At 48.9% G+C, this 21,135-nt stretch overlaps 8 protein-coding genes across 8 annotated transcripts; 4 read left to right on the top strand and 4 right to left on the bottom strand.

Moving 5' to 3' along the window:
- Window positions 1-48: 48 nt before the first annotated feature.
- F9C07_2087963 (U5 snRNP-like RNA helicase subunit) lies at window positions 49-2,735 on the bottom strand (the record flags this gene model as incomplete). The annotated part of the gene is made up of 3 exons (XM_041290757.2): window positions 49-287; window positions 362-2,325; window positions 2,439-2,735. The coding sequence occupies 3 exons, from the start codon at window positions 2,733-2,735 to the stop codon at window positions 137-139; spliced, it is 2,412 nt and encodes an 803-aa protein (XP_041144420.1). The 3' UTR covers window positions 49-136.
- A 437-nt stretch (window positions 2,736-3,172) lies between these two features.
- F9C07_4791 (uncharacterized protein) lies at window positions 3,173-5,325 on the top strand (the record flags this gene model as incomplete). Its single annotated transcript, XM_041290747.2, has 5 exons — window positions 3,173-3,394; window positions 3,455-3,664; window positions 3,723-4,204; window positions 4,261-4,488; window positions 4,539-5,325. 5 exons carry the CDS (start codon window positions 3,173-3,175, stop codon window positions 5,323-5,325), a joined length of 1,929 nt encoding a protein of 642 aa, XP_041144419.2.
- A 527-nt stretch (window positions 5,326-5,852) lies between these two features.
- On the bottom strand, window positions 5,853-7,993 carry F9C07_4790 (Ca2+/calmodulin-dependent protein kinase; the record flags this gene model as incomplete). Its single annotated transcript, XM_041290756.1, has 2 exons — window positions 5,853-7,878; window positions 7,935-7,993. The coding sequence occupies 2 exons, from the start codon at window positions 7,991-7,993 to the stop codon at window positions 5,853-5,855; spliced, it is 2,085 nt and encodes a 694-aa protein (XP_041144418.1).
- Window positions 7,994-8,619: 626 nt separating this feature from the next.
- F9C07_4789 (putative nucleolar GTPase) lies at window positions 8,620-10,770 on the bottom strand (the record flags this gene model as incomplete). Its single annotated transcript, XM_071511267.1, has 3 exons — window positions 8,620-9,450; window positions 9,843-10,620; window positions 10,673-10,770. The coding sequence occupies 3 exons, from the start codon at window positions 10,768-10,770 to the stop codon at window positions 8,620-8,622; spliced, it is 1,707 nt and encodes a 568-aa protein (XP_071364964.1).
- A 367-nt stretch (window positions 10,771-11,137) lies between these two features.
- Window positions 11,138-12,001, top strand: F9C07_4788 (uncharacterized protein; the record flags this gene model as incomplete). The annotated part of the gene is made up of 1 exon (XM_041285268.1): window positions 11,138-12,001. The coding sequence occupies one exon, from the start codon at window positions 11,138-11,140 to the stop codon at window positions 11,999-12,001; it is 864 nt and encodes a 287-aa protein (XP_041144416.1).
- Window positions 12,002-12,600: 599 nt separating this feature from the next.
- On the bottom strand, window positions 12,601-13,811 carry F9C07_4787 (CDK-activating kinase assembly factor MAT1; the record flags this gene model as incomplete). Its single annotated transcript, XM_071511266.1, has 2 exons — window positions 12,601-13,450; window positions 13,510-13,811. The coding sequence occupies 2 exons, from the start codon at window positions 13,809-13,811 to the stop codon at window positions 12,601-12,603; spliced, it is 1,152 nt and encodes a 383-aa protein (XP_071364963.1).
- A 291-nt stretch (window positions 13,812-14,102) lies between these two features.
- Window positions 14,103-15,860, top strand: F9C07_4786 (Prefoldin subunit-domain-containing protein; the record flags this gene model as incomplete). Its single annotated transcript, XM_041285267.2, has 1 exon — window positions 14,103-15,860. The coding sequence occupies one exon, from the start codon at window positions 14,103-14,105 to the stop codon at window positions 15,858-15,860; it is 1,758 nt and encodes a 585-aa protein (XP_041144414.2).
- Window positions 15,861-18,862: 3,002 nt separating this feature from the next.
- On the top strand, window positions 18,863-20,967 carry F9C07_2281818 (GPI anchored cell wall protein). The gene is made up of 3 exons (XM_041285266.2): window positions 18,863-19,179; window positions 19,238-20,294; window positions 20,350-20,967. Exons 1-3 carry the CDS (start codon window positions 18,951-18,953, stop codon window positions 20,375-20,377), a joined length of 1,314 nt encoding a protein of 437 aa, XP_041144413.1. The 5' UTR covers window positions 18,863-18,950; the 3' UTR covers window positions 20,378-20,967.
- The last annotated feature ends 168 nt before the right edge of the window (window positions 20,968-21,135 follow it).

Genomic DNA, 21,135 nt, shown 5'->3' with positions numbered 1-21,135 from the left:
GTTGAGTATGCATAATAGGGAAAATAATTTGAGAACCAAGCCCTGCCCGATCTCTATGCAGTTATTATGTAATACAGAGAAATGGGAACCTTTATATTTTGATATCATATAGACATTAACACCCGGCATTAGACGATCACCATCCACCCTTTGATCCGAACGCAGAGTTGTCATCATTCTTCTTCGCAAACCCGCGCGTAGGCTTTGATTGTGCGGCTTCATGCTTGCGCAGTTCCTCCGGTAGTCGAGAGATGGATGATTTCATAATCATTTGCTTGAGATCGTACCTGTAAAGCCATTAGCATAACCGCCCGGAACCACCAATATCAATATCAATAGAGGGAGAGAAGGGAAAACATACATAACATCCGTATCTTCGTTACCCAAGAAAGTAATAGCCACACCACTCTTACCCGCACGACCGGTACGACCGATACGATGAGTGTAACTCTCAATAGTAGTCGCCATGTTGAAGTTGATAACCAGACTGACATCAGGAACATCGATACCTCTACCAGCCAGATCGGTAGCCACCAGAACATCCGTTTGGCCGTTCCGTACCGAAGCCAGGGCGGCTTCACGCTGTTCCTGGGTCTTACTACCGTGCAAAGTGACAGAGGAGAAACCCCATTGTTTGATTTCGCGGGCGATAGCATCGCAGTTCCGCTTGATGTTGACGAAAACGATGATCGGCGGTCGGAATTCGCCAGAAGAGAGGATATCGCCCAGACGTTTCTTGCGCTTGTCTTCGCCTGCGATGAACTCGACGCGCTGCTCGACCGTGTCGACGGCTTCACCGGCGCTGCCGATTGTGACGATGGCTGGGCGACGGAGGTATTTGCGGGCGATGCGTTCCACGGCTGTGGGCATTGTCGCTGTGTACATCATTGTTTGACGGTAGCGGTCTTTTGTGCCGATGTGTTGGCTCATGGCCATTGAGTTCTCGGCTTCCTCGGAGTCGGGCTTTTCATTGGAGACTGGGAGGGCGTCGAGGATCTTGTTGACGGGTTCTTCGAACCCTAGGTCGATCATGCGGTCTGCTTCGTCCATGATGACGTAGCAACATTGGCTGAGGACTAGCATGCGGCGTTCGATGCAGTCGACTAGACGACCTGGCGTGGCGATGATGATTTCTGCGCCGTTGCGGAGACTGTAGGCTTGCTCTTCGAAAGAGTGGCCTCCGACTATACTGACGACGTTGAAGCCGAGAGGTTCTGTGAATTTCTTGGCCTCGATCTCGATTTGCTGGGCCAATTCACGGGTCGGGGCAAGGACGATAGCGTAGGGGCCATCGTTCTTTCTCCATTCGAACTCGTCGATACGAGGCAGTTCGGCGATGTAGACTAGCAGGGGGAGGAGGAAGGAGGCCGTCTTACCGGAACCGGTGACGGCGACACCGATGAGATCGCGAGACTGCATGGCAATGGGGATAGCAGCACGTTGAATAGGTGTAGGCTCCTTGTAGCCAACCTTGTTGACGAGCTCCATGAGACGTTTGGGGAGACCAGACTCATCCCACGACCGCATGGGGTTCGGTACACTTCCACCCTTGGTACTGATGTTGAAGTCTTCCTTGAAGATGCGCCAGTCGCGCTCGCGCATGTGCTCCAGTTTCTTCTCGCTCCAGTGCTTGTCAAGCTGGTTGCGGGTGCTCTCTTCTCTCCGCCGACGCTCCATTTCCAGGATCTCTCGGGCCCGAATACCTCCCGCTTCGTGGTCGCGGTCCTCCAGGGCTCTTGCATACTTCTTCGCCACGTTGTCGGCGACATCGTCTCCGAAACCTGCCAGTCGACCACGTCCAAAGAAGTTGGCCTCGTGTCGATGTTGATACAGGGGGTTGTAATCTCCGCTTGTGTCTTCTTCTGCATTCCACTCGAAATTGAACTTCCGGTCTGTCGTCCTCTTCCGCTTCTTCTTCGCTGAGAAAGTCGACGTCTGGTCTGCGCCCATATACCTCTGCTTAACCAATGCCACCTGAGCGGCTACTTCATCATCATCGACTGGTCGCTTGTCGCCTTTCGAACTTGCAAGACCGAAAGACATTGACTTCGGTGGTGGAGGCGGCGATAGGTCGCGGTTTTTATTATGGGAATGAGAATTGCGCATAGCAGCTGGTGCGGTAGGAGTGTCTGAGCTCCTCATAGCCCGGGGGCCGGTTGGTATAGTCCTTCCATCGCTGTGATTGACTTCAGAGCTAACTGAAGGTGACTGAGTCGCACTCCTGTCGACACCATTTGATGCCTTTAGCCTTCGCTCTGCTTCGACTTCCTTTGCTCGTTTTTCGAGGGCGATTCGTTCTCTTTCGGCTCTCGATAAGAATTTCGGCTGTATACAAACGCTCCCATTAGCCATGTACATTCAGATGCAGCTCCCAGAGCCAACCAGTAGAGTTGACATCATATGCTAAGCTCTAAGAAAACAAGAGAGGGAAAACATACCCTAGCAGCTGCCGCATCAGCTTCCCTCTTTTTGCGAACCAGTTCCTCTACACTAAGCGGTGTAGCTGCCGGCTTCTTCGCGCCCCATCCCACCTTCTTCTTCTTCGGTTCAGGTGGCGGAGGCGCAGGAGGAAGGTCTTCGGGCGGAGGTGGAGGAGCAACGACCTCTGGCGGCGGAGGAGGGGCGACGGATTCTTCTGGGGGAGGCGGAGGGGGTGTAGGAGGTCGCTCGACGGGTTCGGGAGGTGGTTGTGGAGGAGGCACCTCTGGCGAACCGTTCATCACGATATCGTCCATGATGGCGAATGCAAATAGTGACTGAAAGTTGTTTCGGAATCACCAATGGATGACCATGCCGCGGCTTCTAGAATTTGTAAGGCCGGGCGGTGTCGCGCAGTCACGTGTGAGATTAGCCCCAGGATATGGCTTTATTTGAGTCGGAGTGGTTGGAATAGATGCTCTGCAGCCTTAAGTGAAGCTGTTTCTCTTTCTATAGCTTTATGGGCTAGTACATATTACGGTAGATGCATGCATCTCATTTTGATAGAGACTATAAATATACTGCCACTACTACAAGGCGGTGCTAGATATTGGCCAATTAGAAGGATGAGGGAATACTGATATGTGATCTGCGAGGACGACAGTTTGTCTTCCGTGGGCGCCTATTGCAAATATTTATGATTATATTCCTTACAAGAATCAATCCTGGACGTATCTGAAGTAGGTATTGATAGATGATGAGCAACGAACAAGAGATACCAGGTGGTTTCGAAGATACAGACACCCATGACCATGCCTTATTAGCGCCAGGAGAGAGCAATGCCGTTCAAAAGGTCAACAATAATGGAAAACAGTCAGACGTCAAGTGGAAGCAGGCTTCCAAGATAGTAGACGAGCAACTTATGCCTGATCTTTCTAATGAGGATCTATGGTTGCTTGTTCGGAGGTTTAACAAGGTATGTTAAGCTTATCCCATCTAGAGGAACTATACATCATTCTAATGACCTCTCGAGTAGCAAATACATCATGTTAAAGCTATACAAGGCCCTCCCCAAGACGAGCTAGACCTCAACCGGGCAGACGAGGAACAATTTCCCCCAGAAAAGCTGCGGGCAACTACTGAACGGTTCTACACTTCTGTGGTTGTAGGATTGGTTAATATCTTCAGTCACGTCACTAGACTGCGGTCATGGAAAGAGCCTAGACGTACAACAGCTTTCTGCATAGTTAGTTACAATATTTTGTGTTGAACATGCAGCATTAGTATCAAGCTAACTTGTTTAGACTTACTTTGTTGCATGGTTTTTGGATCTTCTTATTCCTGTGACCACCGGTGTTCTTGTTGCGTTGATTCTGTTCCCATCCACACGGTCCCTGCTCTTCCCTCCTAGAATCACTTCAGGGGATGGCTCAGATGCTGGTAGTGTGGAGCAGTCTACGCGTGATAGTATTACCAATTCCCCAGAAACATACAAAGGCGAAGCAGCAGAGCAGGAGGCCTCCAACTTGGTCAACGATATCGCTAATATCGCTATGGAAAGTGCACGAGGCAAATACGGCCAATCAGTGATTGATGATGATGATGCTGAGGGCTCATCTGAGCCTGAACCAGTCGATGTCGGGGCAATCACTGCAGATGTGCAAGCTGAGAATGCACCAGTCGAAGATAAAACCAAAAAGCCTATGAAGAAGAAGATATCAAAGGCTACGAACCAGACAATGCGTATACTTGGCGATATCACAGATATATATGAGCAATTTTCAAAGTTAGTACTTACCCCAAACGCAAACTAAACATTGTCTCTGACCAAGGCCCGAATAGTATTTTATCCCCCACCCCACCATTCCTTGCCATAGCACCCCGCCTGCAACTGGTGGGGATGTTGATATCTATAGCTCTGATATCCCTTGTCACATCGAGTCATTTTATGATCAAGTCTGGCAGCTTTCTCTTGGGACTGGCCGTCTTTGGTGACCCTGTCCTGCAACGCACTATAGCCTTCTTGAACGACAAGGTTGCAAACTGGAAAGAGTATCTAGACTTACAAAAGTAATTCCCCTGCAAGCAGAGGAACATTATATATGCTAACTAGACACTAGTACACTTCTTAAAGGCGTTCCCACAAACGCCCAACTCACCCTAGCCCTTCTTCGTCTTGGTGAAATCAACTCCACACCGTTGCCTCCACCCCCAACCTCACACAACAATGAACCATTATGGCCTATTCGCAAACCTTTCGGTAGTATAACTTCTGGCAAAAACAAAGATGAACCCTCTTCAGCTCTCATATCGCAAACCCCAAGCCCCAAACTAGAACTTTCCAAAGCAGAAGCCCGCAAGAAAAAATGGTCCAAGATTCTCAAGTTCATCGGCCGAACAATCGCAACAGCAATGAAAGGGCACATCGCATTCGACCGCGCAATGAGAATTACAGAATCAGCAAACACGAAGAACCTAATTGGTCTGTTAAGCCGACGAGGCTGGATCACGGCACCACCTGTCGGGCCTCTCAAATTCGAGGCAAAGTTTGAGCGCAAGCGAGGTACAGTGGTCATCGACTCGTCGCAGGAACAGCCCGTACTCTATTTCACGACTTGTCAGTCTGCTAAACTGGATGATTTGCGACTGGAGAATCAGAAGAAGAGTGCCGTTTTGTTTCAGATTCCTATCAATGAGATCAAGGAACTGAAGAAGACGGAGGGGCTGGGTTGGAAGGGGAAGCTGATTGTTGAGTTGACGGCCGGGACCAAGGATTCCATTGATGGGTTGGTGATTTCGAGGATGGAGCCTCAATATCAATCTTATCATGTTACTGGTATGCGGGGAAGGAATCAGTTATTTAATCGACTGATTGCTATGGATGCGCAATTTTGGGAGAGTCATTGAGTTAGATGTTTTCTTTGTATATCTATATGTAGTTGCCATAGTAGTTAGAACCTGCTTTGTTTATTTGGATAGTTTCGCGCTAGACTTTGTTTCTAGGTAGTTAACAAGTGAGAACATGAACTCCTAACAGTATATAGACGCTTGAATGCATTCTCTCATTCGTAGGAAGCCTTTGGAGAGCCACCTATATTATGGCTGTGGCTTCGATAGGCCATCTATTGGACAGCTTGTTCGTTTCATTGATACTCATATGTTTTCATTATTGATTTTAATATCTGGACTATATCTCCTCGATGACTACAACTCAGTTTTGCAGAAGGTATCTATTCTTATCTTTTTTATTGACGTCCGTATATACTTCTCAAAGGAGAGCTGGATTTCATTGTAGATCATGATCTTATGTATACATACTATGCGCTCAAAAACAAATTTCGTGATTGCATACTTCGTGGAAACTGCAATGACGGAGAGAAAGTAACATGAGCTGGGAACAACAAGTTCTGGTAGTACAAAAGCCAGAGTGGTCTTTATTTGGAGAACATCATCAACCGTGGAGTCTGCCAAAGGCACATAACGCCAAACTGCATGCTGAGGCTAACGGCAACAAGGTGTATTATGAGAAACATTGTTTGCATGCCGATGCTTTGAGTTCGTAGGTTTAACGCTGCTAGCAGTAGCAAAGGGTAAAACATCCAGGGATTCACTGCGAGAGGGCTGCAGGGCTGGAACGCTGAAACAACCTTAAGAAGAAAAAAACCCAATTGGATCGTAGGTAGCGGGATCTGCAAATCAGGAAGTGTGCTTGATGAGAATGGAAAAATCCTGGTCAGGGACGATCCGCTAGAAGGTGGAGGGAGTAAATGTTGGAGAGGTTCACGATTCTCATGCACTGCAGAGGGCTCATTCTGGGCCGAGGGGAGAGACGGAGTGTTGGAATACCTCCCCCGAATGATCATATCTCTTTCGGGGCCTAGCGACATTCTCCGTTCGTCATGAGGGCCCAGATCGTCGACAAAGGCCATCGGTCCGCCCCCATTGGACTCGTAGGCGGGATTGCGGCGGAGAGCCACCGGACTTCGTGAAAAAGGTTTTTTTGGAGATGTAGGCGGTCTGGAGAAAGAAGCAGCTGTTGAGTTTTCAGCAAATTGCATCCTGGAACCGGAATGCCCGTCAGAACTCGAAGAGCCAGTCCTTCTGGATCGTATGTTCTCATTCACACTAGCCCCAGCCTGGAGACCGTTCAGAACGTCGTCTGCAGATGGTCGGCGGTCAGGGTTCACAGATAATAGCCGTTCGAGGAAGGTATAAAGTTGCTCAGGCAATTCAGGTCTCATCCTGCGAGCATCATCAAAACCCGCCCACTGGCTGATCTCTTCCCGGAGTCGATCAAGATCTTCCCTCTCCTCATGGATTAGGTCAGCATTGCTGTAAGGAAGCTGCGCAAAACATAAAAAGTAGAGAATCATTCCCAAAGAGAATATGTCCGATTTGAACGTGAAGTTTCCAAACGGTCCTCCGGGGTATTCACGGCGCAACACTTCAGGTGCGCAATACGACACAGTCCCGGTCGCCCCGGTAGACAGCCGGATCGAATTCTGAGCCTGAACTTCACCGAAGTCGCTGACCAATACGCGTATACCATCACTTGTTTTGTGCAGTAAGCAGTTGTTTGGTTTAAGGTCACGGTGAATGTAGCCATTGGCATGGAGATAACGTAGACCGGATGTGATATCTTTGAAAAAAGAATATATTTCCTCGAAGTGGAGTTTGCGAGGTTCGTTGGCATCAGAACGAGGATCCGGCTCACCTCGGGACCTCCTCCTAAGACGCTCTTTCAATTGCTGGGCGGTTGTAGACGTCTGTACCGACCCACAGATGTAGTTATGCAGGTCACCTGCATTGCAATATTGCTGTAGGATGAAGGCGCAGGGTACACTTGGCCCAAAAGTGCTGATCTTCGCATCTTCAAGCCATACGTGACGGTAGGAGACCAGGTTCTGATGTGTGAGATGTTGCAGCAATTGAACTTCCCCCAGGACTTTCTCAAGCCACTCGTGGTCATCTCCGACGGGCACGCGCTTGCAAGCGTAGTGCCCCAGCGACACCCCGTCTAACACATGTTTCACGAGCAATACAACGCCTTTTCCACCTTTGCCTAGTATACCCTCCTCAACAAAGAACTTCTTGAAGTAATTGGGTGTGAAAGCCGCCGACGATATACCCTGGGATGCGGACGTTCCGCCGCTTGGTTCACTGGTGGGGCCGTCTGGAAGAGCTGGCTGAACGAGGCGTCGGTGAGGGGACGATGAAGTTGACGAAGTCGCAGAGCTAGGTAAGCTTCTATGAAGCATGCGAAAATAATTGGGATTGATAAATTCGGGCTGTCCTCCTGAACTTGTATGGTGACCTTCTTGTCCCCCGCCGTTGTTATGCAGCGGACGATGGCAATAGGGACAGTCAGTCAAGTCAATGTCAGCATTGCTCTCGGTAGCATTTCGGAGAACAAGCTGCTGAGAGTCACGATCAAAGACCACGACTGAGTCATTATGGCGTCTGCCACACAATGACCGTTAGAACCATGTTTACCAGTTAGGACCAAGCCACCTTACAGTACGACATCAAGGTTAGAAGATCCGTAGGGTACAATGGACATGCCGTCGTCCGCCATGTTTAAAGGAAGACACGCGCATCTCAAAAATTAGGGGAACAAGAGAATATCATTCTCGGAGAGAAGTTATTTTTCTTTTTTTTTTTTTTAAAGAAAAAAAGTAAGATAAGCAAAAAGGTTCTTTTGGTGCACCCAGAAGAGCTATGATGAAAGCGAGGCTGGGGTGGCCCCACGTGAGCTACGGCGGTGAAGCACTAGCGCATAAACAATAACCATAATTCAAGTACTACTGCAGAACGTATGCACGTCTCGTACCATTTCATATCATAATTGATTGTTTTCAAAGCTATGTGGGTATCTATAGTGAGTTGTAATGGTGTACATTACCAAGAAAAAGCAATAATGCTTTCAATGCAACCATTGTGGCAGAAAATCGCCCAGGTAGTAGGTCCAGCCATGTCGTGTAAACGACGACAGGATGAATTGACACCGACTTTCAGGGTTCTCGACTCAAAGACCTGCGCCCATGCTCGTCTGAGATGGTCGGTGTGGTCTTACCCTGCTTGAGAAGCGGCGTAGGTTCGGATATGCTCCGACAGGGGGGTTGCTGAAGAGTGGATCAGCGGCAGCCTGTAGCCTGTTGTTTGACGGCTTGGTTTCGTGAAATAGTAGGAGCCAACAATGGCTCAGTCATTTTCCTCTCCACTTTCCTCATCACTGACTTCAAGGTTTGCGATGGAGTCATTGTCATCATCATCACTGTCACCGAAGCCCTCAAACTCTCCATCAGAAGTGGAACCAGATTTCGCTTCATTCTTCTCTGTTTCTTCTGAAACTGCGTCAAGCTTCCGCTTTCGACCCATTTCACCGAGTCGGCCTTCACGGCCGTTAACCTTTTCACCCTCCTCACCGGGTGTGTGAGGTGGTGGAGTAAACCATGGGATCTTGCCTCTGAGGAAATCATTGATCACCATCTTGGCAACACCATCAAAGTCAGGCTCTCCTCCACGGAGTAGCCTTCCACCCTTACGTGCAAGAACAGCCAAGAACTCCAGAGGATCATCAGAGCCCTTCACTCCGTAAGTACGTTCAAGGTGTCTGGGCTGAACCCGTTTGAGAACAGCAGGGATGTACTGTTCGGGATTCTCTACATTCTCGACACGACAGACACCACGAAGCAAAATATCTTCGGGCGTGTCATTTTGGTTGGGTGGGACCACACCGGGACAGTCGATGAGGTAGATCCTCTTCATCAGAGTGATATACTGCCAGACCTTGGTCTCACCGGGAATGGGGGCCACAGTGCACACCTTCTTTTTGCGCAAGGTGTTGATGATAGAGGATTTACCCGTGTTCGGATAGCCAATGAATCCTACAGAGATCTGCTTCCGTTCCGAGTGAAGAGAGGAAAACTGTCTCAGGAGTTGGATCAAAGAACCTTTACCGAATGAGTTATTGATCGAGGCATGGAAAGCCAGCGTCGGATGGTCTTTAGACAAGTGTCGTACCCAGGCGGCCTGGTATTTTCGTTAGCATTCGAGCACCAGTAAACATGAGTTAAAACAGAGCAAAAATGGTTCAACAATAGAATGTGTGTAACGTTACTAAGAGACCTGCTACGAAGCAGCCGGATGGCCGAAGCAGGACTCAACTCAAAAACGGAGCACAGCTCAGCCCTTACGACAGGCTTTCAAAACGAAAACCCATCAGCCTAGCTTCAGAAAGAAGGTCGGCGCGGGCCAGCGTCAATCTACCAAAGCTGTAACAGACAGACTTCCATGGAGAATAGCACGACACGTAGTCGCTGGAAGAAGCCTTGACTTAGCAATGGCACAGGCATCGTGGCCTGATTGAAGGAAAAGGCATGCGAAAGGAACAAGACATAGAAAGAAAGAAAGAAAAAAAAGACATAAGAGGGGAAGCGTGAGAAACTTACCGCTACACCTGTTGGGACAAGGTCACACTTATTGAGCACGAAGATCAAGTGCTTGTGAGGTGCCTCTTCACGGATGTACTTTTCAATACCCCTACACCGTGTACCTTCAGGGTCACGGGCATCAATGACGTGGATGATAACGTCCGAAGAATCAATGACTTTGTAAAGCTCGTTCCAAATCCGCTTACTTTGACCCTTGGAGAAGACCGACTCAACTGCAGTGGCCGTTGTGGTATGCGCATCGTCTTGCGCAGCAGAAACATCTCCAGAGACGGCGAGCGAACCATCGGCATGAGTCTGATGATCTGACTTCTCAACATAGGCATCATGCATCTTGGCCGTCTCGCCAGCCAAGTCTTCCAGTGATCCAACACCCAGCTTAACACGTTTCCTCTGAGCCTTGGGCCCAAATGTATCGCTATATGGGTTGGTCTCAATGGCCATCTTCGCTTGATGCTGTTTCAGCCCATTCACACCTTGACCGTCTCTGATCAGGCTCATGGGAAGCTTGTTGGTCTTGAGGAGAACTTGATAGGGGTCCGAAGCACGCTCAGCAACCGCCTCACGGAACGAGGACAGCGCCTCCTGGGAGATCACTCTTGTGTTTCCAAACCATTTGCGGTTGGGTTCTATCCTGGCAACGGGTGCCTCTCTAGACTGATACGAAGCGGCCACAGTGATGTTACCTTCAGCGTCACGCCGAGGTTTACCATCCTTGTACATATTCAGCCTCTTCACCTTCTTCGCATCTCTTCACCAAGTCAGCCGACGAACAAATCACTAGGTTAAGTGGGATAGCTGACCTGTAAAAGTTTTCACCCTTGACCCTGACATTACCCATGCCATCTCCAACCTTCCCCTGCCGCTCCCGGCGAGTAGCCTCTTTCTTTCCTGTACCCATGACGAATCCTAGTCCCTGAGCTGAAATTTATATGGAAATAAATCTCAAGGCAGGGGTAGAGAAATAAGATTGGCAGAGCGCAGGAAGAAGAAGAGGAGAAGAAAAAAAAATCATAGTCTGGAAGAAATTATTTTTTCGGGCGGGAGCCAAGCTAAAGGGCGCACGGACCACTTGCGAGAAAATCGCTTCGATCTTTTTCCGGCCCTCGCAACAGAACCGCGTCTCTCATCCTCCGGTCCGGGTCCCCGAATTGCGGATGGAGAGTTGATTTGTTTGATCTAAATCTGTCTAAACCTTTTCATATTTGTCGCTCTTCTTATAATCGATTGCTATCACTGGTCTTGGTGGAGTAAACGGAGTGTTTACTATGTCTCTCTTCCGCAGTTGCAGGACTGCCTCCGTGCAAGCCCGTGGCTTCACCTCCTCGGCCTCTCTTCGAATCGGACCAGAGTCGCCCAATTTCGTCGATGTCCCTCGTACCATTCAACCAGACCTTCCTTCAAAGCAACATGTCAAGGGTACCCTGCCTGTCCCTCGCGAAATCTTCCCCGTTCGCCGAGCGGACAAGCCGTCCGAGGAGTATATTGCTGCCGCAACACCCCTTCCTTCGAAAGAAACCAAAGCCGACCCGAATGATCCCCATGCCCAATACATCAACTGGAAGCGCCGAATGGCAGAGATGAGGAGACAAAACCTCAGAGAAGGTCTCCTGGAGTTGCACAGCCGGAAGCAGCGGACGGATAAGTCGATGATGCAGCGGAGTGTCGAGAAGCAGAAACGGCGGGAGCGCATTTTCCGGCAGCCGGAGAGAGAGGATGAGCGATTGACCCGTCCTTCGGTCATCCAGGAGATGCTACCTAAGCGCACCCCGGTGCTGCCAGACCCCAACCGCGAAGAGCGTCTCGCTATCTCCAAGGCTCGGTTGGAGGCTACGAAGGCCCAGAAACAAGCGGAGCAGCAGGACTCTCTGCAAACGCTGTACATGAACGCTCGAAACTTTATCACTACCGAAGCTCAGCTCGCAGCTGAGATTGACCGTGTGTTCCCTGAGGGCGAGAACGAAGCTTGGCGCAATGACCACCAGCAGGGCGAGAACATCTGGAACTTAGGTCTACCCCCAACCGTCCAGTCTATCGTCAACGAGTCCAGGAAGAGCGAGGCAGCTCGCTGGGATCTTATCCAGGGTAGAGTTAAGAAGCTGGGCGAGCAGATCACGGGGGGCAAGTTGTGAATATCATGAGTTGCGCTTAGAGCATTGTATATTACTCCAAATTATTGAGCTGATCCTCTTACTTTTTTGTACACCTAGTCTTGGTCGACATTGGCAGCAATCTTTTGTTTTTTACAACAGATAAGAACGCGTAGATAATTCAAAGGCATTGTTCCATCTGCATCCCGGTTTAAATCAACCTTTACCACATCTTTTGGATATACATTCCAATGAGCATAGGTCCCCTTATAGTAGCTGCATATGCTACAATCATTTTAGGGGATTATGTCCAGTATAAAGGATATCGTATTGCTTGTTTATATTAAAGATGATGTAGTGGCTAGAACGCGAAGTATATTGCGAGCATTCTCCTTTAATTGTTATGATTCCTCTTTGTTAGAGGGCCTCACAGGCAATGAAAGGATACAAGCAGCAAGATAACATTTGTTAAGGGTGGTGATATGCTAAACTAGTATAGACAAGAGAAATGCCCTTTTTCCAACATGTAGAGAACGCCATCGCTATGCACCTAACCCAATGCGCCATAGATGCCTCAATATCAAAACAAAGTATGACTCTATACCAAAAGTACCGACCTCTCCACCAAAATTCTAAGCATACTAAGCGCTGCCCGCAGGACTGGTCGAAGCCGCAGCAATTGCGGCACCTTCTGTTGCAGCAGTATCTGTATTTGCCGCTTCCCGCTCTGATACCTCTTCATCGATGAAGCACCCCAAACCTGCGAATGCTTCGAGTAAGGTACGCGAATAGTACTCCCGAAGGTCATATCCACCAGCCTGCATACGAGTATCTTGTCTAATCGGGTCAAGATAACTGGACGGGTAGAAGTCTTGTAATGTGTAATAGTCCCGTTTGTCCGGAACCATTCCACCGAATGGATCGTAAGGCTTCTCGGGTTCCGGTGTCTTGATTCTCTTGAGACCCTTGATAAGACCAGTATCACCAGCATCACCAGCCTTATCGGCTGCCGTAATCCCAGATTGTCCAGCCTTTCTAGCATCCGAGTTACGTAGGGCAGCTTGCTTCTGTCGAATACGGTCTTCCTCGCTACGTCGAGCAGACGACTTCTTGAGTAGAACTTTCTGGCCTTCGCGTGCAATAGTGGCAGCGTCTCCTGGGCGTCCAGCGGCAAGACGACTGAGAACATCTTCCCGTCCAGCAAGAAGCTCCCGGCGCTCATTCTCGTACTCCTGTCGTACCGCCTCCCTCCGAAGACGAGCCAGCTCCTGCTCTTGAGTCTGCCGTGCTTGGAAAGAAGAAGCTTCCTGGGCCTCCAAGGCTTGGTTAGCGCGGATAGAGCGCATATTCTCTTGTGCATATTTTTGGAGATCAGCTTCGGTCTTGGCTACGTCGGTGCCATGGACAAGGTTCGCAATGATCTCCTCGCGTTGTTCTAGAAAATCATCCCAGGCTCGCTTCGAGTCAAATTCCTCTTCGCGACGGTTGAGACTGTGACCGTTAGATATTTCGCTTTCCTCCCATTTTCTGAGGGGTGTATATCAACATACATCTGCATGACTCTGCGCCGTATATCAACCTCCCGTTCTACGTTTATATCTTCGAATGTCTGTTTTCGAAATCGATTCTTTCGCAGGGTCTTGTGGCACGTAGCTACAGGACAGTTCGCGGGACCCGAGGAGAAAATACGATCCACGCATGATTCACACATCTTGTGATAACATTCTGGATTGATAAGAAATTGCATGTCCGGGTTCAAGTACCGGGAGGATTTGCAGACGGGGCAGACCTCTGAAAAGATATTAGCGGAGGAGTCTCTGGGAATAGAGGGTCTTAATCGTACCGTCCTCATCCCCACGGTTTTGCATCGACTCGCGAGAGGGCGGCATATTGCTGGATGATGCTGAGAGACAAGAAAGGTGACAGTGATGTCGAGACCTTTAGGTGTTTGGTTCAAATGTACCTAAACCCAGCAGCTCGCGCGGACCAATCAAAAGCTCCGGCGACCGTTCCGCGCGGCGGAACTTCCGACAATTTCTTTGCCTTGCCATTTCTCCCCACCCTTGTACTTTTTTTTCTTTGCCTCCGTTGCTTGGTGCTGGTACTTGCACATTTGCATATCATCACCCGCGACTGAGCTCCCATGATGGGTGTTCCTGGTAGCAATCTACAGGACCTTGAGCGTCAACGCCTGGAGCTCGAGGGCAACATCTTGAAACTACAAGAATCTCTTTATCATTGGAGAACCTGGGAGGCCGAGTACGATGGCTTGAAGGACGAAATCAGCGAACTCGACGACGATGCCACGATGGATGACTTCCTTCGGATAGGTCGCGAATTCGGTGGGTCGCTGGTTACAGAAGATGAAGTCAAGGTGATACTTGGGGAGAGACAAGGTGTGACCAGGACAAAACAGCAGGTCATCGATCTTGTGTCGAGACGAGTCGACTACGTGCAACAGAATGTCACGATTATGGAAAAGCGACTACGTTCAGTAGAGAACCAACTACATGCATTTGAGTCTGCTGAGCAATTACCAGCCGAACCCACCTCGGACTTTCCCATGACGGAGATTGTTGAAGAACTTGATGAGGATGGCAATGTGATCTCGAGCTCAATAGCGACGCCCGGGGATCAGGCGCCAGAGCTCTTGGAGCTTCTCAAGAAGGCAGGCGTGAAAGATGTCCCCGACGCCCCGAACGCAAATGCGCAGCCCGGATACAAAACGGAGGATGAGCCCAGCTCAGCGGACAAACAAAAGCATGGAGATATTTCGGAAAAGTCCAACTTGCGGGAGACTAATGGAAGCTCCGGAGCTTACTCTGAAGAGATGCTGGCGGCGTCCGAGTCGGCAACTGAAAAGCAGGAGCTGCCTGTTACGGATATTGATGAATCTCCCGAGGATGCCAAGTTACGCCGCGAGATGCTGCAGTACGGACTTAATGAAGTTGGAGCTGTTGTCGCTGAGCTTGAGCTGGACGAAGATGCAAGTGACATATCAATAGACGATGACTACGATGCTTTCGCGTATGACGATGAAGATGATGAGGAGGAAGATGAGTATGGACGGAGTACTCGGACTGTTCTGAGCGAAGATTACCACCAACAAATGCGTGAGCTAGAAGCCAAGTTAAATGCTCGTGGAATGTGGAATATGGGCAAAGATACAGGCTCGCTACCCGCGGAGGTCCAGAAAGAACTTGAGCAGCCCAGTGTGGTCCGGGTTGAGAAGAGCACCGAGACGTCGGATCAACAAGCTCCAGAGAAGAAACCGAAAAAGAAAGTTGCTTTCGCCGAGGAGCTTGATATTGCTCCGGCCCCTAAGCCGCCGACTGCAGAGAAGAAGGCTGTCCCGCCTCGGCAATCGGATGTGCCTGTCCTTTCAGATGCAGTTGTCGAGCGTACGGCATCATCTGTGCAAGATCCAGTCACGAATGATGCACCAAAGAAGACCTCCCGCTTCAAGAGTGCTCGAAGTACTGGCGGCAGTGAGAACAGTATTCGACCTTCCGAGGCACGCTCTTCGCTCCGCAAACCGATCACGTCACCATCTCCTGCATTGCCTTTGTTCCCTGCCAAACCGTCTGAACCCAAACCCTTCTCCCAACCGATTTCAGATGTTATAGAGAAGCCGCCTGCTCCCCGAGGACCTGAAGGGAAGATCTTAGCCGACACACTCGTCGAGCACGAGGTTTCTCAAGGTGCCGCCATGCCACCCGAGCCAGATGAAATCGATGAGCAGATACACAGGAAGGAGATTGCAAGCGAATTCTATCGGATAAGAAACAGGATGATCCAGCAGAATGGCGGTTTTGTTGGTGAGGAGCCGGAAACGGTGCCTATCGAAACCGAAGACCCTCCGAAGCGGGTGAGCAGATTCAGAGCTGCTCGAATGACCTAGTTATGAAAACAATAGAACAGATACCCTTATTCACATGGATTTAAACGCTCCTTATCTACGATTCATGACCTGTAGCAACGGAATTTTGCTTTGCCATAGGCCCTTTTCGAAGGGTCCCTGGCCACATGGGCATACCTTCCTTCAGTGGTATACCCATATAACTAAATTCCAATATAGAAATGTGGGCTCTCTGACTCCTCTTCTTTTTATATCATTACTGGTTGTATTGGGCTCAATGGAGTACTTACAAATAGTGATGGTGTAGAACAAATGAAGTGTGGTTTTCGTTTCACCCTCAACATCACAATGATTTCCATAGAAAATAACAGTTAGTTGTTTTGCATGGGGATCGTCAAAAGTTGAGCGATACACCCAAACCCCGCATGGCAAACGCAGTAACTGCTTCAAACTCTCTTATACTAGGTTTATTTCCCTTTCACTTTATACTATCTCCCAGTTCTCATTGGTTGTGGAAGTTTCACTAAATGTGTATTTATATATTTAAAGCAACTTTGTTTAGAATTATATACACGCGATTGGTCTCAGAAATATATATCTCTATACTTTCCGTAAAAATACTTCTTACTGCAGAACGACCGAACGAGTGCGGAATCATGAAGTCCAGCAAAAGAGATCCATGTTATTTAGCAAACTACACAAGAGACAGACGAGGCCATTTATAAGAGAATCATCACACAAAGAAACTCAGGAACAAGGCAATTGATTAGAACAAAGGGAGAGTGGCTTAGTAGCACTGGGAAGTGTTTACAACTCCCCGCCGAGGTCGTCTATAAACATCTTAACCACTAGGGTACAAAATTTATATAGAGTCACAGTGCCTTTTTCCATTCTTTCTTTCTTTCTAATCTTTTGACCCTTAGGACGCAGGGAACCCCTTCCCAACAGCATATAGGATGCACATATTTTACTTAGTAGGAAACTGACATAAAGTGTTTATGATGAGATTAATACGACACTCGGTTAGAGACCGATGAGTTTCGCTTATTGAGTTCTCGCTTGATGAGTCAGGAACATTGTTCTCTCCCAAATTGTCCATCTGTGGCGCCTGACAGCGTACCACTCCAAGGCAACGGCGTTGAGATTGGAGTAGGAGCCCTAAACGACCCTGATTACGCACGCGTATGCAGAGCCCTGCTCCCCTCCCCACATGTTGGGCTCGCACAGCCGCAGAGAAAGGAAAAAGCCTGGATTAGAGAAGTCTCGATGATTGACCGGCATTCGCTGCCTCGAAATGCAAGAGCCACATGCTATGCCGCTTCTACTGGGGCCATCGTTGTCTTGGCCGTCTGAGCTCACGGAAAGTTTACATTCCTTGAGATGCTTGTCTGGACTGGAGGGTAGTCTAATGCACGCCACCTCGATGACAGCGGGGGTCTCTCTAGCTAGTGCGCTTCTTAGTTCATTGGCATGATGAAATTAAGAGTCAACGGCGCTGTTCAGGGTAGTTGAATCTAACGGAAAGAGGCCTAGGTAGCCAATCGTAATGCAGATGGGTGTTTCAGATGTGTTGGGTAAACAATAAAGTCCTGTCATGTATCCCCTGAGGGACCGACAATTTTACGTATTCTTCTGGAGGGAATATGGGGAACGCCTGAACGGTTACGTTGACACACTACCAGAAAAACAGAAGGGGGGCTGTTTGTTACCCAGCGGCATGAATTTGATGTGGAGTATATACGAACCAAGGTCGTCCAAACATCGGGGAAAAGCCTGCAAAGATTGCATACAACAAGATTCATACAGATCAAAGCAAGGGACATTATCGGGTTAGGCCAACTTCTAGCCGTGTTTCTATATATATATACACCGGGATGGTGATAGTTATCTGAGGCAATGATTGCATAATGCTCAAGACTAGTTGAGAGGTTGCCTGGCCAAAATGATATACTAGGAGATCAACAATGTAGAAGGCTTTTCGACATTACGTGGCGAGCCCGATCGACTTTGAGACTTTCCTAATTGAAAGAAATATATCGGTCACATTATGATGACTTGTGTGGGTGGATTTCATTAGCAAAAGAGGAATAGTCAGAAGCTGAAGTATTGCCATTCGCTGGGTGTGACGCCACTCCCCACTTGTTCTATCCGGGGAACATGCAGTGGTTCCCATTCCCAACTACTCAGTACGCAAACTTGATACCCTTTGTTTAATCCACCATGAAAAGACTTACACAGTACAGGCACTGTGTGGGGTGAGGGTCCAAGTCGTTGGGAACGGCTGATGGACCGAGTCAACCAGCCCTTCACGCTTCACAGTATGTGGATGCAAGGTCTTGATCGACACTGAGAGTATCACCCACCACTTCGTTTCTAGGAGTGTCATAAGGTTCGGTACGTCTTTGATCGGGATGTTCATTCCGTCTATAATGACAGTCAAATCTGGTAGTTATCAATAGAATTGGCGATCCATGGTGACCTTGACACTCTTGAGCCTATGTTTGGCCGAAATAAAGCTGTACCGTGGATGGTACAATATTGCCACCTTGGGTTGCTACGAGTGCCTTTTTCGAACCGTGTAATCGGGGTCATTGATCAGGGCATGGCGTCCGATGGGGCTGGATCCACCGTGGGCCCATTGCCCTACACGGCTTTGGCCACTGATATGACTTGGATCTCATAGGCAACTCTCAAATTGTTTCCTCTATGGGATTGTTTCTCCACGGTGACTTTTCTTTATGACGTCGTCATTATTGTCTTGCAATTCCGAAGCTTCCAGGCCTGACCGGCTTCGCCGGACAGTTGTCAGCTTGTTTACCCAGTCAACTGCGCCTCCACCACATCTATCCATGGTCCAGTACTTCTGCATTATGCATTGTGACTGGCCATATCTGTTTCTATTTTTTGATCTACGTGTGAAGCTGGTAGACTCGATTCACTTACTTCGTCTGGTATACCGGACCTTTTATGACGTTTGTTGACGTGCCCATCTGTTATAAACTGTTATAAATATTGCTTACCCTGCTCATTGTTTATGCTCCTCAACTCAATCTCAGTAATCTCAACCGGTCTTTACGAAGGCTTGACTGCTCCATTCGTTTCCACCAAGTGGCTTCATTCGCTTATTTTAATATGAAGAACTTCGCTACCGTTGCGGCCCTTGCTGCTGGTGCCAATGCCTTCGTTGGCAGGAGCAACAATTGCTGTTTCCATCTGACTGCATCCGGCGGCGAGTCTGGAACCGTTGGTCAACTTGATGATGGACAGAACCGCATTCACGGTGGATTGCAAGAAGCTGAGTTTTGCATCGACTCCAAGGGTGCTCTCACAGATGGACACGGTCGTGGATGCATTATTACTGGTATAGAAGCACTTCGCAAGTCTTGATAATACTCTCGAAAAGCTAACAAGTCCTGTAGGTCCAACTACACAATTCCAGTGTGATGAGGGGGCCACGCCTATGACCGGTTGGTCTATCGACTCGCAGGGTCAAGTATCATATAATGGTGATGCGGATTTTGTTGCATGTGCGACTGGCCAGAACGGCGGGTTGAATATCTATACCACCGAGAGCTCTGATGTGACTGGATGCAAGGATATCAAGTTGTCTGCCGACTCTTGCTCTGGCTCTGCTTCTGGCTCTAGCTCGGTCGCTGTCCCTGGCTCCAGTACTCCTGTCCCTGGCCCATCCTCTAGTGCCTCTACTCCCTACGTTCCTGGTCCCTCTTCTAGTGCCTCTGTACCTTATGTTCCTGGGTCCAGTGGATCTGCTGTCACCCTTCACACGACTGTGACCTCGACCTACTGCCCCGAGTCATCGACTGTGCCTGTTATTCCCGGTACCCCTGGAACCCCTGGTGTCCCCGGAACGTCTGCTACTCCCGGTGTCCCTGGCACATCTAGTGTTCCAGTTATTCCCGTCACATCTGGTACCCCTGGCGTCCCTGGAACTTCGGGCGGCCAGCCCTCCCAGACTGCGTCCAGCGCCCAACCGTCTGGTACTTCAACTGCAGGTGGAAGCTGCCCCACGGATCTCTCTGGCGAATATGAATTCCCTCACTTGATCATCCCTATCGACTCTTCCTCACCAGATACGGCCGCTGGCACATCTTACAACGGCACCATCTCGTCCACCGTCTCGACCATTTTCAACTTTGATATCCCCTCATCTGACGCCGGAAAGACGTGTAGCCTTGTCTTCCTCTTCCCCAAGAAGGAGGATCTTGAGACTTCGTCTTATTCCTTCAGCGGCGACGGCAAGGTTGACTTCGCTTCCCTCCAATCCGCTGCTACCCAGTCTACCACCTACAGCAACGCCCCAGCAGTCAAGGAAGACTGTGGGGACTTCACTATCTCCCCCGGTAACTCCTATCTCGTTTCGACTTTCGAGTGTCCGGCGGGTCAGACCGTCAGCTACGAAATGAAGAACTCCGGCAGCACCGAGCTGGATTTCTTTGAAGATTACAACCCATCCCCGTAAGTTTGCTTGCATCATAAATCCAGCAGAGGTAATGGCTAACAAATAATCTAGTCTCGGTCTGTACATCACTGTTTGCTAGAGTAAGCGGACTCGAGTTAACAGTCTGACATAATGCGAACATGATTCACGGACTCATTGTGTTTAATATTTCGAAAATATTCCTTATACCTCAACAAGGTCTTCCTTTCAGTGGTCAGGCTGGACAGATATCTTCATGAAGTATTCGAATGGGCAAAGCTTTCCTTAGCTTTGGGGGTAATTCTTAAAATGTATATTACAATGCTCAAGGGTCAATCTATTTGAATATAATTTACTCCGTACCTCTTACATTCTATTTAGCAGTAAAAAGAATTTCTGTGAAGTCAACAAAGTAGAGGCATGATACGAATTTTCTTTATAAAAAAAAAAGGACTCTTTTACTTTTCACGGTCCCTGGAGATAGAAAACCACATTGAAGATCCTGCTGACGACTGGTGAAACCTCCTGAGTGGGTAATTATGGGGATCAACATTACAGGGTAGAGCCTTCATTCATACGCAAGCTTTAGCGATCAGCAACATAGCAACGTAGTGGACCAATACACGACCCTGCAAATATGGCTGCCTACGTAGTATATGGATAATGGGACATAAAGTGTAACCACACCATTTCTTTCTATTCAAGAAAGAAAATCGTGGGGGTTGTCATGAATTCTCACTCAGGGTCCCGGGGAGTGAGTGGATCTGCAGCGGTTGCCATATCTGGTTGGGAAGGGCTCCATAGTGTGGTCTGGGCGCCTCTCGGCTTCTAATTAACTCGCGTGCCCAAGAGGTCTAAGCCATCCCAAGCCACTTCACT

This window comes from Aspergillus flavus, chromosome 3, assembly GCF_009017415.1.
Source record: "Aspergillus flavus chromosome 3, complete sequence".
Classification (NCBI taxonomy): Eukaryota; Fungi; Ascomycota; class Eurotiomycetes; order Eurotiales; family Aspergillaceae; genus Aspergillus; species Aspergillus flavus.
Note: the sequence above shows the minus strand (reverse complement) of the source record. Positions and strands in the feature narration are given on the sequence as shown.